Source organism: Zingiber officinale, chromosome 3B (assembly GCF_018446385.1).
Source record: "Zingiber officinale cultivar Zhangliang chromosome 3B, Zo_v1.1, whole genome shotgun sequence".
Lineage (NCBI taxonomy): Eukaryota > Viridiplantae > Streptophyta > Magnoliopsida > Zingiberales > Zingiberaceae > Zingiber > Zingiber officinale.
The window spans coordinates 9,610,333-9,626,533 of NC_055991.1; the positions used below are offsets into that span (position 1 = coordinate 9,610,333).

General features: G+C 36.0%; 2 protein-coding genes across 5 annotated transcripts; both read left to right on the forward strand.

Moving 5' to 3' along the window:
* The first annotated feature begins 247 nt into the window (after positions 1-247).
* LOC122055840 (binding partner of ACD11 1-like) lies at positions 248-3,815 on the forward strand. Its single transcript, XM_042617484.1, has 8 exons — positions 248-383; positions 492-595; positions 704-779; positions 1,855-1,923; positions 1,999-2,079; positions 2,165-2,451; positions 2,582-2,705; positions 3,583-3,815. Exons 1-8 carry the CDS (start codon positions 378-380, stop codon positions 3,601-3,603), a joined length of 768 nt encoding a protein of 255 aa, XP_042473418.1. The 5' UTR covers positions 248-377; the 3' UTR covers positions 3,604-3,815.
* A 5,857-nt stretch (positions 3,816-9,672) lies between these two features.
* LOC122055839 (beta-glucosidase BoGH3B-like) lies at positions 9,673-12,629 on the forward strand. 4 transcript variants are annotated; one of them, XM_042617480.1, is made up of 9 exons: positions 9,673-9,901; positions 10,001-10,205; positions 10,571-10,661; positions 10,765-10,910; positions 10,998-11,241; positions 11,313-11,417; positions 11,526-11,708; positions 11,796-12,000; positions 12,066-12,629. In XM_042617480.1, the coding sequence occupies exons 1-9, from the start codon at positions 9,673-9,675 to the stop codon at positions 12,548-12,550; spliced, it is 1,893 nt and encodes a 630-aa protein (XP_042473414.1). In that variant the 3' UTR covers positions 12,551-12,629. The 4 variants fall into 4 exon arrangements, with proteins under 4 accessions (XP_042473414.1, XP_042473416.1, XP_042473415.1 ...); XM_042617482.1 differs by having other exon boundaries at positions 9,698-9,901; positions 11,796-12,004; positions 12,064-12,629; XM_042617481.1 differs by having other exon boundaries at positions 9,698-9,901; positions 11,796-11,991; positions 12,048-12,629.
* Positions 12,630-16,201: the final 3,572 nt, after the last annotated feature.

Below are 16,201 nucleotides of genomic sequence, written 5' to 3' on the forward strand. Positions count from 1 at the left end.
ACTGTTATATCGCTGTTTTTTTCTTCTTCGATATGATTAAAGTGTCAGTGATCGGTAAATTAAAAATTAATTTTCGTGTTGTCGGCATTTGCGTTAAAATATACTAAGCTCCACATGAACTGACATAATGATGGCATATATGTCGCCAGATTTGACTCAGTTTTACCTTTATAACAGTAAAGTAACGGCCGTTACGACCATCACAAAATAGAAAGTGGCGAAATCGATCACGGAAACACTTGTTCGTAGCAGTTCCGTTATAAAGATATATCATTTCTCTCTCTACCTCTATAAATGCTTCTGGAGTGGCGAGAGGAAGAGGATTTGAAACGAATCTCTGTCTTACTTCTTGCCGAGGACAGACGAGGTCCGAGGAGATGCAGGTGAGAAGCAATGCGCTAAGGTTATGATTTCTTTGAACATTTTTTTTCTTGTTTATCTTTGTGTTTGAATCTCTTGCCTCGCCCGTGGTTTTGTGAATCTCCTCGCAGACGAGAACTATTCGAGTCGCAAACATATCATATCTGGTGAAAGAGAGGGAGATCCGTGAGTTTTTCTCCTTCTCTGGCGACATCGAACGCATCGAGATCCGAGGGTTGGTTTTCTTCTTTTAGTTTCGTCTTGTTACAATTTTCTGTGCTTCTAAGGTTTCTTGGTTAATCTTAGATCTGAGTGCTATAGTATATGTGGGTGTTGTTGACAGTGAAGGCGGAATTCGAAGAGTCGCGTTTGTTACCTTTAAAGATTCGAAAGCGCTGGAGATTGCTTTACTGCTATCGGTATATATGCAATATAATATATCTGTTTCTTATGATTTCAACGAATAGATCCTCGCTTGATCTGTCTTGGTAGTGCCTGATAGGCTAACTGTTCTCAGCTATGACATGAAAGCTTATTGATTATCTTTTATCAAATAGGACTGAAATGTTATACTTTTATGTTTCAGACTATCTTGCTAACTCAATCAAACGTTATACTACTTTATTTCCTATAATCTACTGCTAATTCTTTCAGATTCTAAATTTTTCTATACATTAGAACTACTAGTCACCAACAGTTGTTTGGTCTAGTATTAAGCTAGTCGCCAAAGTTCGGATATTCAAATATGTATACTGACACTAATGGAAAGGGCTTAACTTTGTCGCTCCTGGCCCAAATGGGGCTACCTCACATTTAATGCAGTGCGAGGACAGCTCTTGATCCAAGATTAAAAAAACATACTACTAATCCAGTTGTGACCAATATTTTGTTGATGTTTCTTGGTAGGTGGCTCGAAGTTCTTGCATACAAAATTGTATTCATCCCGCGAGGGAGGTTTACTTTTCAGTTCTCAGTTTAAGCAATAGCAGACCATGACAATCTCAAATAATTTCTAAAGTCATTTTCAAGTTTGCACTCGAACTATATAGGAAATTTTGTTGTAGTTCCAACACTAAACCATTTTGTGATATAAGCTTTGTGTGACCTTAATTTAGTTAATACATTGCTCACTCTTTTCTATAACATACCATGATAATTTTTTCAAGTTCTACAATATTATTATACATTAAAAGAAGCATTAGTCTAATTATAACCAAAATTTCCAATATTTCTTTATAATTAGCTCAAAGTTACATACCAAGTGCATTCATCCTTGTTATTGTCACATTAAATTTCATGCTTAGTAGTTAGCTTAAGCAATTGCAAAAATGACAATCACAAATAATTTTGAAGTCATTTTTGAGTTACAAATGAAACTCTCTATCATTATAGGAAATTTATTGAAGTTCTTTCCTTATGTTTTTTTTTACATCCACTTAGTTAATACGTACTCTGATCTTTCCCTATTGTTATATCAACCTGTTTCTTTGGCAGGGAGCCACCATTGTTGACCAGATTGTGACTATAACTCCTGCTGAAGATTATGTCCCAAGAATTGATGAGGTAAAACTCATTTTATCCTATGGAGACTGTCTACTTATTTTAGTTGTTTCACTTTGTCGACTCTATTTTTTGCAGCAAGTTAAGGAAAATGATGTGACAATTGATATCCCTGTCGAAATCTATGCTTCAACACACGATGTCTCTGCAAACTCGAGTGTAATTATCTCTTCTGTTATGCCCTAATGCATTTTGGTTCTAGTTTTGATGGTCTAAAAGAAATAATTTGCTTGAGCACACACAGGGTGGAAGTAGTTCAAGAAATGGACGGGTTTATGTCACTAAAGCTCAAGGTGCCGTGGCAGCCGTGTTTGCAAAGGGTTCAGCGATTAGACAAGATGCTATTAACAGAGCTAAAGCATTTGATGAGAAGCATCGTTTGATGGCTACGGCTTCAGAAAAAGTAGTTTCTTTCGACAAACGGGTTGGTTTTACGGAGAAATTGACAGTTGGAATCTCTGTGGTGAACGAGAAAGTTAAGTCAGCAGAGCAAAGGCTGAATGATACTGGTTCAGCCGTCAAAACTAACAGGTACAGATTTATCTCTTATATGACTAACCTTAACAGATAGGGTGCTGTGTCGCATCTTTGTGCTTCCTTGATGAATCAAAGTGAACTAATGGCAAATACTAATTCTGGCCTGTATGAACGAAATATTTAGGTACATAACTGCTGGGACAGCTTGGCTGCAAGGTGCCTTTGATAAAGTGGCAGTGGCTGGCCATGTTGCGACAGCAAAAACAAGGGAGAAGTTTCAATTGGCCATGACAAATATGACTTCCAAGGTAAACTAATCTGTTTTCACTTGATCTTTTAATTTATAAGCTAGATTACTCCACGTCCTTCCTTTTAGACGAAACAATGGTCGATTACCTAAATTGAACCCCTTTTTATTTCAAGCTTTTAAGATGAATTAATAATCAACTTTAACATAATTTTCTCAAAAACACACAAAAACCCATGTCTTCCACGAAATCTTACTGGAGTTGTTGTTCACTAGAATAGTTATTTTATTGGTATCATGGATCAATACGTATTTCTATATTTATTTGCAAAAATGGACTTGGAGTATAGGTTGGATAGGGTGAGTCAAGTGAGCCAATTAATTCGTATGAATCAATTGGGTCAGATAAGCAAAGAGTGTGGGGGTGGCCATGTAAGGATGGATCAAACTTGACAAACTGATTGAACAAAGAGGACCATTTGGAATATGTATGCTTCAAACTGATTGACAAACTGATGAGTTAGGTGGGCAAGTCTGACTGGACCAATTGGGTCGGATCAGACTGGTAGAAATGTTGGGCATGATGGACTATATTAGTGGGTTAGATGGGACAATGGATTCATCAAGCATGATAAAGCTCGTAGATTTGAGTGGGTGGACTGATTGAGTTAGATAGGATAAGCGATTTAGCTAGGACTGATTGCACTTGGAGGGGCTGATTGAATAGACTAATTGAGTAGGAGCAATTTAGATTAGTAGGATCAGACAAATTATGAAATTTAGATGAATTGGACAAAATATTTACGTAACAGTATTTATTTCAGCGGTATCTATGTCTTTTGGTGAACTAATAAAACTTATCATGAGCAATATTATTTGCCATTTTAAATAACTCTTTGAAAATTTCATGCCTGACTTCCATTTCACTATTCGTGCAGGATCGAGTTGTAGCTGTATAAACTAGGAGTCAGTTAGTAGTGGCAGAGAACGACTTGTATTTCTAAATCCCCTTATGACATGTCAGCACGAGTTGTTTGATGATTGCTTTTGTTCATTGTTTCATTGTGTAGATTTTTTTTCTTCCCTTAGACACAATATGAATGGTGCATTCTTTTCTTTGTGATGAATTTTGTTACCCTACAATGAGTGCTATTTGGATATTTTCGTACAACCCTAACTTTAGCTTGAAGTATTCGGGTGAGAAATCTGCCTCTCAGAGCTTTAAATGTCTCATCATTTTACCCTTTAATCAGTAACTCATGGTCTTAGTAACTAAGAGGAAATATTATAGATGCTCAATATCTTTTTCTATCTTTTATCTACACAATGTATTATTGTCTATTGGAAGAAAAAACTAAGAGGGAAAATATCTTATATTTTTTTTAAAAAAAATTGTAGAGTATTTTAACAAGTTCAAAATTTTAAGATGTATTTTAAAATGGAAAAACTTATGAGCTGACATAATTGTTTTGGATGCTATCCAAATTTGAATCCAATTGTGTTATGAGCTGACAAAATTTGAAGTATATTTCCGTCCTATTGGATAGGTAAAAACTTCTTCAATAAAATATTTCATAGTCTGTTTTCTATTATTAGACAGTGTTTTATTATAATGGAATAAGAGTAAATTTTTTATCGATATCTATTTTTATTTTTTTTTTATCTTTTAGTTATTTGATGTATAATCATTTTTTTTTAATGTTCTCGGTTATTTTATAATTGTTACGCAACTAAAAAAGATGAACAATCAATTCTTTTATACGAAATAAATATTTGAAAAAAAATCACACATACTTGTTTTTTAATCTTTATTTTCATCCTTCCAAATAAAATGGATATCTATCATGCATTTAAACGGCAGAAGAATAAATTAATGGGTAATTGGGTAGAAAAAGAAACACTACAAAATTATTCTAATTTACCGATAAAATTTTCAATCGAAAATTTATCAGTATATTTGCTTATTGATGGTGTTCTAACGAAAACTCATTTGTCCGGAGATAACTTGTCGAAAACATTTTTTTCAACAAAATTTAAACTTCCATCGTTATAATTTTTGATTGAATACATATTTTATCAGTAAATTCAAAAAAAAATATTTATCGATGGAACACTATTTTCAGAATTTAAATAACCAACAATTACCAACGGAAAATACTATTTCATCGGTACCCAATAAAAAGATATACTGACAGAAATCACTATTTCTGTCAAAAAATATCGACAGACAATAACGATATCGAACAGTGTTTACTAATGGAAATAATGTTTCCATCGGTAAAAAAATAATTAAAAATAAATATTCTATATTTGGGATCTACCCTATTTACAATTTACATATCTATATAAAATCATCACAAGCGATAGCATTTCATACATATAAACATCACATTTTACAATCCATACATATAATCATATTTTATACATCCTAACAATCCGTACATACAAACAAACTAACAAAATTCTAACAATTCATATATCACAAATGTTGGATCGGAAATTTGTTAGAAGGGGGGATAGCGATCGTTGAAAATTTGATTTAAAAACTAAATTACGCAGCGGAAAATAGAAGCAAGAAAAACAATGCTAACATAAGTTTTTACTTAGTTCGGAACCTTTGACGACTCCTACTCCAAGGCCCACACTCGTCGAGTGCTTTCGTTGGGTAATACACTAATAGTTTGAAGAGGTTACAGATTTCAAGTACAAGAACTAAAAACGGTGTTACCGACAACAAAAGAAAAGAATCTTCATCGTTGGTTGTTGGAAGAGATTTTCAGCGTCGCAGGAGCCTTTTCGAAGCACTGAGCAAAAGAGAAAGTCGTAGCAATTGTTGTTCTGAAGCTCTGGATCGAAGGCATTTAAAAAGGTTCATTCTGGGCACCTGGAACCCCTTCGGGCATCTAGACCACGTGGCTCGGTCAATCGACGCATTTCACATCAGCTTGTGGATAATTCTTCTGGTCCAGGGGCCTGGACCAAGTCCAGGGGCCTGGACTAAGTCCAGGCGCTCGGGCGCCCACGGGCATGTTTGGCGAGCTTGGTCCGGGAGCTCAGACTCCTTTTCTTCAGCTTCTCCTCCTACAAGAAAATGCTAGTTCATGTAATCAAAAATATATTTTACCCTACAAAATAGAGTTAGCATAATATAATAAAATGTGAGTATTAATTAAATCCTGCCTTCACGAGACCAAGACCTAGTTAAGATCTCAATTTAGGTTTCTCAAATGGACCTAAGTTGGATCTGTAGGATCAAAAAGAATTTAGATATCTCCACAATGATATGATATTGTCTACTTTGGATTTAAACCCTCATGGTTTTGCTCTTGGGCTCTCCCCAAAAGGCCTTATGCCAATGGAGATTTTTTTTTTTTTGTATAAACTCATGATCTTTCCTATGTATTTTCAATGTGTGACTATGTTTGCAACCTTGTAACATCAACAATCCCCCCTCATACAAAAGATCACAGGGCCCCCCTCAAGCATCGGGTCACTCTTGATTTGCTCAGGGCCTCCCCTCGAGCATTGGGTCACCTTGACTTGCTTAGAGCCTCCCCTACTTTGTTCAAGGTTTCACCCACATGGTTCAATCTTGAATCATGGTTCTGGCTTGTGCTTCTTCCAGCGATTAGTCCGGTGAAGAGCAACCTCGCTCTGATACCAATTGTAGGATTAAAAATAATTTAGATACCTCCACAATGATATGACATTGCCCACTTTAGGCCTAAGCCCTCATTGCTTTACTCTTGGGCTCTCCCCAAAAGGCCTCATGTCAATGAAGATATTTTTTTCTTATAAACTCATGATCTTTCTCATGTATTTTTAATGAGGGACTATGTTTGCAACTTTGTAACTCCAACAGGATCAGCGCCTACAGTTCCCTCAACGGGGAACGCGACATCACTGGATCTATCCTCCAGTTGCTTACCTCACTTACTACTTGCAGTCACTTGACTTACCTCTGACCCACCAAGTCTTCTCACCAGTTGTTAGGTCTGCAAACCCAACTAGATTTTGGCCGGTTGTCAGGTCACGCGAAACTCAACCAGACTTCCTGCCAGATATCAGACCCCACGGACCTATCTGAACTTCCCACCAGTTATCAGGTCTTGCGGATCTAGCTGGATTTCAACCTGGTGTCAGGTCCCTCAAACTAGTGAACTCATGTACACCTGGTAAAGTAGTTAGACAAACAACACATTTAACTTTAACCTATTTATCATACATCAAAACTAGATTATTAGTGCAACCTGCACCAACAATCTCCCCTTTTTTGATATAATGACAACCCAGGTTAAAGTTTGAAAAAGATAATAATAAAGTAAAAAGCAAATAAAGCAGCATTAAGCATGAACTTTAAAAATGAGTTCATTTTTTCTAACCTAATCCACTATTCTCCCCCTTTAACATACATCAAACAAGATAAATGCATAGGGCATAAATAATTAAACAAAGATTAGCAAAGAGGATTTTTGTAACCTTAGTTTTTCAAACAAGGTCTCAAACAATGATGTCAAGTACTTTAAATAGTTCTGAAAACAAATATTTAAGAACATAACAACTTCAAATAGAAAGTGCTTATCTTTTGAAAGAAAAATTTTAAAAATAATGTTTTCAAAAAACTTTACAAAGGTAAAGACTCAGGTTTATTTTAGTGAGGAATAAAAAATTTAAAATAATTTAAAAGGAATCTTCCTTAAATTTACAAAAGATTTTCAAATAAGTTCAAAGAATGCAAATGTTTTTCAAGAGAGTTTTCAAAAAGTATTAAAAACATATTTAAATGCATAATTTAATAAGAGGTTTTCAAAGGATAAGTTAAAGTAGTTTTCAAGACAACTTTCTAAGTTATCCATTTTTAAAGTAATTTTGTAATTTTTAAAAGTTTAGCCACTTTAAATTTTTAAATTTTGAAACTTTGTAATAATTTTGAAAAATATTTTCAAAGAGAAGCAAATTAATTTTTAAAACATTTCATATTTTTCAAACAAAATTCAACAAAGCGGCCTACACATCGGCCAGCTACATGATGGCGGTCGCCACAGTGGCCAGCCGCGTGTTGGCGGCTGCCACAACAGCCAGCGGTGTGCTGTGTTGACCGCTAGTCGCTGTCGGCATTGGGAAGAGGGAGAGAGAAGGGGGGGGGGGGGGGCAGAGAGACTTATTGGAGAATCACCGGAGTGCTGGAGATTGGGGGAGAAGAATCCAAAGCTTTGTATTAGGAATAGGAAAATTGAGGTGCCCTAAATTTATTCGGACTTACTGATAGAATCCTTATAAGTCTATATTACTAGAGAAATCTATATTTTGTCAGTAATTGATATTACCAATGGAATAACAATTATGCCGATAACCCCTCAATCCCACTAGTTGTGAGGTTATGTCTTCCCAACATAAATAAAATTCTATAGATAAATACCGATGAAATTTGATTTTCGTTAGGGATATTATCAACGGAATAATTAGTCTGTCGACAACTCTAAGCGGCCTGATAGAAATCATATTCTGTCGGTACTTAGTGACATTTATAGTAAAATGTGTTCTTGATAGACTGACCATAGGCTGAGTTAGAATCTGACTCAATTTAAAATTGAAACTGACTTAACTAGCTAGTTAATTCGTTCAACAAGCTATCTGTTTTAAGAATCGAGCCCGAATGGGTTTCTATTTATTTTAAATAATCTTGATTTTTTAATATTTTTTTAAGAAGAGCATTTTATTTAATAATATTAATGGTATTGTTAAATATAAATTTAAAAAATAATATGCACATAGAAAAAAAAATATATTTGATGGAATATAAATTAATGGTATGGTGGAATTATTTAAGTTAATTTTCAATCTATTTATTTTAAATTTTATAGCATGAGAATATTCTACCTTTAATTTATTAAATTTATTAATTACATATTAATCCTTTATTGATCTATTCAATATTGAATTTAGAGAAAAATACTATAGTTGATTTGATGTTCGATTGACTTTACAATTTATCTTTTTTTAATGTAATCTAGGAATCTAGAGACGGACTATATAAAGATATACTTAAATCATCTTTGTTACAATATTAAATTTAGAGACTATTTAAGATATATTAAATAATAAATTTGTCAAGTTGTTTAACAATAAAATTATAATATAATAAAAATTATTATCGAACATTTATGCTTTGGACTTTTTGGAGCTCAAAACGACTTGATGATTGGTCGAAAAATAAAAAACAATAAAATAAATATAATTTTTAGAGAACAAAGTAGAAAGTTTAATATTGAAGGAATTAATGAAAATTCCCTTATACGCTAATCATGTCTTTTCTATTTTTTTCCTATATTTTTAAATTTATAAATATTTTTTTACAAAAATAGAATAATAATAATAATTTTGAAGAGATTTTTTTATCCTTCAAATCGACGATTTTAAATCGCGGACTCATCGATCTAATTCTGACTACACCAAATAAGAGGAGATATAAATGATGTGATACCTTTTTTTGTCGCACATTAGATTCCTTTTATTAAAAAAAAAAAATCACAAATCATTCCATATTTATTCAAGAAATTCTAGTTACTTTTGTACGGAAATATTTTATTCCTTGCCAATTATTTTGCAACTGGAAAAGAAACAACAGCATGGAATTCAATTAATTTATTCGATATTTATCCATTTCTTAATTATGGTAACGTGAGACAATGGTAACCTACTCATAACTGGAGAAAATTTAACCCGACCAAAATTACATAATTTTTTTTTCAGGAAATTAAATTAAATTAAACCATCAGAATCAATTTCTACATAAATTTATATAGCCTTCACCGCAACCGCCACTACCACCACCATATTCTCTTCACGTCGCCTCTCCACTGTAATATTCTTTGCCGCAATCTCTTTTACTTTACTGCATCAAATTTTTTCTTAGATTTTTGTTTAGTTTTCTTTTGATACAACGGTCTTTGTGAATGTTCGTTCGTCTCATGAAAAATCATCAAAAACCTCTTCTTTTTTCTTGTAATTTTCTGCAGGTTAAAATTATGGGAACCTTGAGAATCCTCGTTCTTCTTCTCCTTGCGATCCTGCAGTGCTTCTCTTCAGTAAAAGGAGAAGCAAGAGAATACGTGAAATATAAAGACCCAAAGCAACCACTCCACACGAGAATAAATGACTTGTTGGAAAGAATGACTCTTGCTGAAAAAATCGGGCAGATGGCACAAATCGAAAGAGTCAGTGCAACTCCTGATGTCATCAAGAACTACTTCATAGGTGTTTTATTTAATGACCTAATGGAGTCAATTCATGTCTATCTGTTTTGTGGTGAAAAATTAGGGTTTTATGGGTAGTTGGTAATTTTATTGTGTGCAGGTAGTGTTCTGAGTGGTGGAGGAAGTGTTCCTGGTCCTCAGGCTTCTGCTGCCACTTGGTGCAGCATGGTAAGTGAGATGCAGAGAGCAGCACTGTCTACAAGGCTTGGGATTCCAATTCTGTTTGGCATTGATGCAGTTCATGGCCACAATAATGTCTATGGAGCCACTATTTTCCCTCACAATGTCGGCCTTGGAGCCACAAGGTGAGCATGCGTGGGAAGTTTTCAGCGATCGTCATTGTTATCAGATTTGTGTTTTTGATGAACTCTATCCCTTGGTCAAACAATAGGGTTGAGATTCAAACCTCTTTAGGCTTTAGATGTTGGTTGTCTAGGACTTTTGAATGGTTTAGATACTCATGATCATTGTTAGTTAATCTTCACAAGGTTTTACTATATATATGAATTCTGTCAGGCTGTTGATTGTCGTCCATAGGAACAAAGTATGTATTTAACTGAGAGTTTAGATGTAATTTCCATTGTTTGGCAATATGTTAGTAGTGTTTACTGAACAATAAATTTATTGTTGATGAACAGATGTTTCAATTTAATTTTGTGATTTTGAATAGGGATCCAGAGCTTGTGAGGAAAATTGGAGCTGCTACTGCTCTCGAAGTCAGAGCAACCGGCATTCCTTATGTTTTTGCTCCTACTGTTGCGGTTCGTTCCTACTTGGATTCTTTGTTGTTCGATCATATCGGTCGGTGTCTCGTAAAATTGTGCAAATAATGCTGCTGCTCTTGGCATTCTTGGGCTTGTGTAGGTCTGTAGAGATCCGAGATGGGGCCGTTGCTATGAGAGTTACAGCGAAGATACACAAGTAGTTGAAGAAATGACATCGTTGATCGACGGTTTACAGGGCACTCTTCCTGCAAATTCTCAAAAAGGAGTTCCATTTGTTGCTGGCGGGTAAGAAGTTTTAACTCAATGACCAACTTTTATGTCCCTTAGTTTGAAAAATTTCTCGATCGGTCTTCTTCCATGCTCATTCCACAGGAAAAATGTTGCTGCCTGTGCCAAGCACTACGTAGGAGATGGTGGAACAAACAAGGGTATCAATGAAAACAACACCATTGTTGATTTCCATGGACTTCTTAGTATCCACATGCCTCCCTATTACCACGCTATTATCCGAGGCGTATCGACTATAATGGTTTCATATTCGAGCTGGAATGGAGAAAAGATGCATGCTAATCAGTTTCTAATCACTAATTTCCTCAAAAACAAGCTGAGGTTTAGGGTAATTGATCCACTTAGTGTTTAACTCGAACATTACATTGAATTTAGAGATGTAACTGAGTCCTTTTGCAGGGGTTTGTGATATCGGATTGGGAAGGAATCGATAGGATCACTTCTCCTCCACATTCAGACTACTCTTATTCCATTATGGCATCAATTACTGCTGGCATCGACATGGTAAGTATTTTTATTGGTTCTTTAATTTCATCAATTTCTATTTACCAATTCGAACTCTTTCGAATATCTAGCAAGTTTGATGATACCTTCTTCCATGCTGCATTGCAGGTTATGATCCCTTACAATTACACGGAGTTCATCAATGGCCTGACTCACCATGTGCAGACCTATGACATTCCGACGAGCCGAATCGATGACGCTGTGAGAAGGATACTTCGAGTCAAGTTCATGATGGGCCTATTCGAGAACCCCTACCCTGATCTCTCATTAGTTGATCATTTGGGCAGCCAGGTACAGGGTGTCATTGTTTCGAAAGATTGACTGTTAATGTAACTAAATGGGACTAGAATGTGTCAAATTTGTGAATGATCAATGCAGGAACACCGGGAACTTGCCCGAGAAGCTGTTCGGAAGTCGCTTGTTCTTTTGAAAAATGGAAAGGTGAAGGAAGGCCCAGTGCTGCCATTGCCTAAGAAGACTGAGAGCATTCTTGTCGCCGGAAGCCATGCCCATAACTTGGGCTATCAATGTGGTGGTTGGACAGTTACTTGGCAAGGAATTAGTGGAAACGACAACATAACTGGTAATGTACAGCATTCAATTTGGTTACACTTCAGTTTTGATAAAATCCTAAATTGTTCGTTGCAGGAACTACAATTTTTGAGGCCATAGAAACCACTGTAGACCCAAGCACAAACATAGTCTTCTCCGAAAACCCCGACGCTTCCTTCCTCGAGCAAAACAACTTCTCGTATGCCATTGTCGTCGTCGGAGAACCACCATATGCAGAAACCTATGGGGACAACTTGAATCTTACTGTACCTGAGCCTGGCTTGGACCTGATCAGAAATGTGTGTGCCACAGTCAAGTGTGTCGTGATCATGATCTCCGGTCGACCGTTGGTGGTTGAACCGGTCATCGACAAGATTGATGCATTCGTGGCAGCTTGGCTTCCCGGAAGCGAAGGCCAGGGGGTGGCTGATGTGCTCTTTGGCGACTATGGATTTACAGGAAAGCTTCCAAGGACATGGTTTAAGTCTGTTGAGCAGCTGCCCATGAACTTTGGAGATGCACACTATGACCCTCTATTTCCTTTAGGATTTGGAATCTCTACAAGTCCAGTGAATGCTTGATTTCTGAGGGGTTTTAGAGAAGTTAATTGCACCGAAAATAAAGTTATATATAATCATTTCTTTTTCATTTTTCTTAGAAAACTATCCTGCTAATATATATATAAGAAAAAGAAGTAGGGTCCTGATTTCTCTGATGCCTCATTTGAATGTATTGTTGGTTTTTTAACTGAAAATTGCAATGTTGCCTTGTGTGGTTAATTAATTAGATTCTCTAATAGTTATTAACCTGTATGGATGTTCTTGTTAATCTATTTTATCTAATAAAAAACATTATGATTATCTAACTTAAATTTAAATTATTGTTTTATTAAATCACATTTTATAATATATTAATTTGAAATTATATTGATTAGGTTGTAATGCATTTGTTTGGTTTGGTAAATGTCTCTTTCCCTCATCCGTTGGTGTAAAATTTGCTACATTTTTCTTAAGCAGGAGTCTCTTAATGGCATGTAAGATAAGAGTAAACACCATGATTAGAAAAGGTAATGCTATTTTGAACAATACATCATATCTCAAAGGTGAGCAAAGTCATAAGAGTTTAATGGAGGAAGGGGGAAAGGTTTGGCAACAGGACACGGCCAACTTTACGGTAATCGATACTGTATGCAAAATTCTATACCAACCATGATAGAATCGTGATCATATATGTAGAATTTATTTGGGGTAATAGGATAGACCGGTTTGGATAATAGAATTGTATGATTATGTTAAAATCTTAAAAATTTTATAATTAAATATTATTGTAATTATACTGATCTTATCTAAAATCGATGGAAATGACGCGCTGGACAGATGATTCTATCATTGACTGGAAGAAAATTATGAGATGGAGAAAAAGTGACACCTGATACTCCTTCCTACGTACACCACAAAGAGAGCAAAGAGAAATGTTAGAACGAGAACTAAGAGAGGGTCTTTGGCGTAGGCACTCCGACGCTCAAGTCTGTATAGTAGCCGAGCGAAAAGTGGGGAGGAAGATGAACAACAGACATGTAAGCATAAGAACGTGTAGTAAAACGTTATCCAGATGTGTAAAAACATACTTGGTCAACCGAGAGAACCCTTTTTTATAATGATCCTTAGAACCTCCGTAATAATAAGGCATCAGAGAATATATGGTATCAGAATATGTCAGGTAACGAAATATATATGACAACTCTTGGAGGAAGGTTCTGTTTCATGCATATGAACGGTCTTTTGTAACTCCTGTATTAATGAGTCGGTTGAGAATGCTTGATGTCAGAATATGCCAAGTAATGTCAGGTGATGGCAGTGTTGGAACCCCAAGGTTGTTTTGATGTGATATAATAAGTTAACTTAGGTCCTGTTGTGTTTAACGCTGTGTCTAAGTGTGCAGGAACTTAGGAGTACAAGAAGTCAAGCAAAAGACGCAACTAGCGAAAAGGACGACACGGGAGAGAGCCGACGGGTTCAGTGCATCTGAGGGACGAGGTGTTGCGGAAGAGTACACCAGCGGACAAGAAGGGACCGTGCGATGTTTTCGACGGATGAGAAGCTGAGGCGGAAGATTACTCGGGGAGCAAAAGACGCAGCTAGCGAGAAGGTCGGCACGGGAGAGAGCCGACGGGCTCGGTGCGCCCGAAGGACGAAGTTGCAGAAGAGTACGCTGGCGGATGAGAAGGAAGCATGCGACAATTCCGAGGTATGAGAAACCGGAGCGGAAGTTTGCTCAAGGAGAAGGCCGAAATTGGGTTCGGGTGAGCCTTATTTCGGTTGGCTGAAATCACCCAAGAGAGCAGAGCTGGAGCGGAAGACCCGGATCAAGGCGAGCAGCACCGGAGTAGAGAGCCTGGATTGAAAAAAGTCAACATTGTTGACTTTAAGGGTTCGGGCGCCCGGAATCAGTTCGGGCTCCCGGACCAGTCCAGCCGCCCAAAATCCTTCCAGGTGCCCGGAATGCGATATTGACCAGATCACGTTTGACCATGTTCCGTTGCGAAGGGAAAAATGTTTTATCCCCTTCCAGGCACCCCAACTAAGGGTATAAATATAGCCTTGGTACAATAAACTAAGAAGAATAAGAAAGATCCAATATAACACTTGTGCTTGAGTTTGTAAGAATTTAGCTTCGTCATTTGTGAGCTTTGAATTCTGTAAGAGGCTTCTCCGCCTAGAGGAGAGTTTTAGTGCGCTTTTCATCTATCTTGATTAACAACCTCCCCGGTTGTAGCCAAGTAAATATGTGAGCCTCATCTTTTTAGTTCTTTTATTTATTCTTATGCAAGTGTTACTTTAATCAAGCTATTTGTCCGAGAAAGGTTTTGTTTGCTTTTGTGTAGGGGCTATTCAACCCCCCTACTAGCCCGCCAACCGATTCCAACAAGTGGTATCAGAGCCAAGATGTATCAGGAGGACTAACTGCTGATCAAAGCAAAGATAATGGCCGAAGCTAACATCTACCCACCAACGTTCGAAGGAGAGTTCGCATTTTGGAAGCGTCGAATGGAGGTTTATTTTAAAACCGATTTTAATTTTTATCTAACAATTAAGTATGGTTTTGAAATGCCCAAAAGCAAAGAAGGAGAAGAACTTGAAGAGCATCAATGGACTGAGGAACAACGTAATGATGTTATGGCAAATGGTAAGGCTAAGTCCCGCCTTCTGAGTGTTCTACCTGCCCAGGACCTCGACAGTGTCGGAAAATACGAGAGTGCAAAAGAACTTTGGAAAAATTCTTAAATCTCTCTACGAAGAACCAATTGAAGATGAATCCAACTCCTCGATGGACACCAAGTTGTCGTCAGAAGAATCCGAGACCGAAGAAATTACCGAGATGACCCTTATAGCCGAATTCTTCCCTAAGGACACAGAAAGTTCATCCCAGATGAGCATCGATGAAGGGGAAGAGTCTTTGGAGGAAAGTAGCTCTACAGGGGGAGCATCAGAAGTCGACAAGGTACGTCAGGTACGGTCTCTATCTTCTGACCAAATGTTTAAACTTATAAAAATTTTATTGAAAGATGCATGTAAATTAGAAATTGAAAATAAAAAATTATTGATAGAGAATAATGAGCTAAAAGGAACTCTAGTAACAACTTGTCGATTAGAAGATTTTGACAAACTAAAAATAGAAAATGAAATATTAATGGAACAGATACAAACTTTAAAAGTTTCTGCATGTTTAAAATTCTCTGCTTCGGATTTTAAAAATTATAATAGACTAAATTGAAAATTTAAATATCATAATGGACAGATTAAAAATTTGTCAAGAAAGCATGTACCTAAAAAATTTCTTGTTAATCCGGTAGGAAGAAATATATTATGGATTCCAAAATCATGCTTGTATTAAATTTTTTTTGCAATTGAATATTTTTTTTAACTTGTGTTCAAAATAAATTGGATTCAATTTTCTAAGGAAAAATCTCAATTTTTTTGAATTCTTTAAATATTTAATTATTATGCAAGAGTTATCCCTGCTAATTTTTCCTCTAAGATTTTTTTGGATAAATATAATTGCCTTATATATTTGCTTTATTACTTTAAATGTTTATCTAAAAGCATTCTTTTATATAAATCTTGAAAATGTATTTTCTTCTGTCAAAATGGATATTTTTTAGAAATTTTTTTTAAGGTTTCCAAAATCATCTTAAGGTTTCCAATTTCATTTTTTTTTTATTCACTTAAACT

Bases quoted from the DNA above. Each gene is read 5' to 3' on its own strand.
- LOC122055839 (XM_042617480.1), top strand. From the start codon at position 9,673: ATGGGAACCTTGAGAATCCTCGTTCTTCTTCTCCTTGCGATCCTGCAG. The intron at 9,902-10,000 runs GTGTTTTATTTA...TATTGTGTGCAG, and splicing joins CATCAAGAACTACTTCATAG to GTAGTGTTCTGAGTGGTGGA. The intron at 11,242-11,312 runs GTAATTGATCCA...GTCCTTTTGCAG, and splicing joins AAAACAAGCTGAGGTTTAGG to GGGTTTGTGATATCGGATTG.
- LOC122055840 (XM_042617484.1), top strand. The intron at 1,924-1,998 runs GTAAAACTCATT...TATTTTTTGCAG, and splicing joins ATGTCCCAAGAATTGATGAG to CAAGTTAAGGAAAATGATGT. The intron at 2,706-3,582 runs GTAAACTAATCT...CTATTCGTGCAG, and splicing joins TGACAAATATGACTTCCAAG to GATCGAGTTGTAGCTGTATA.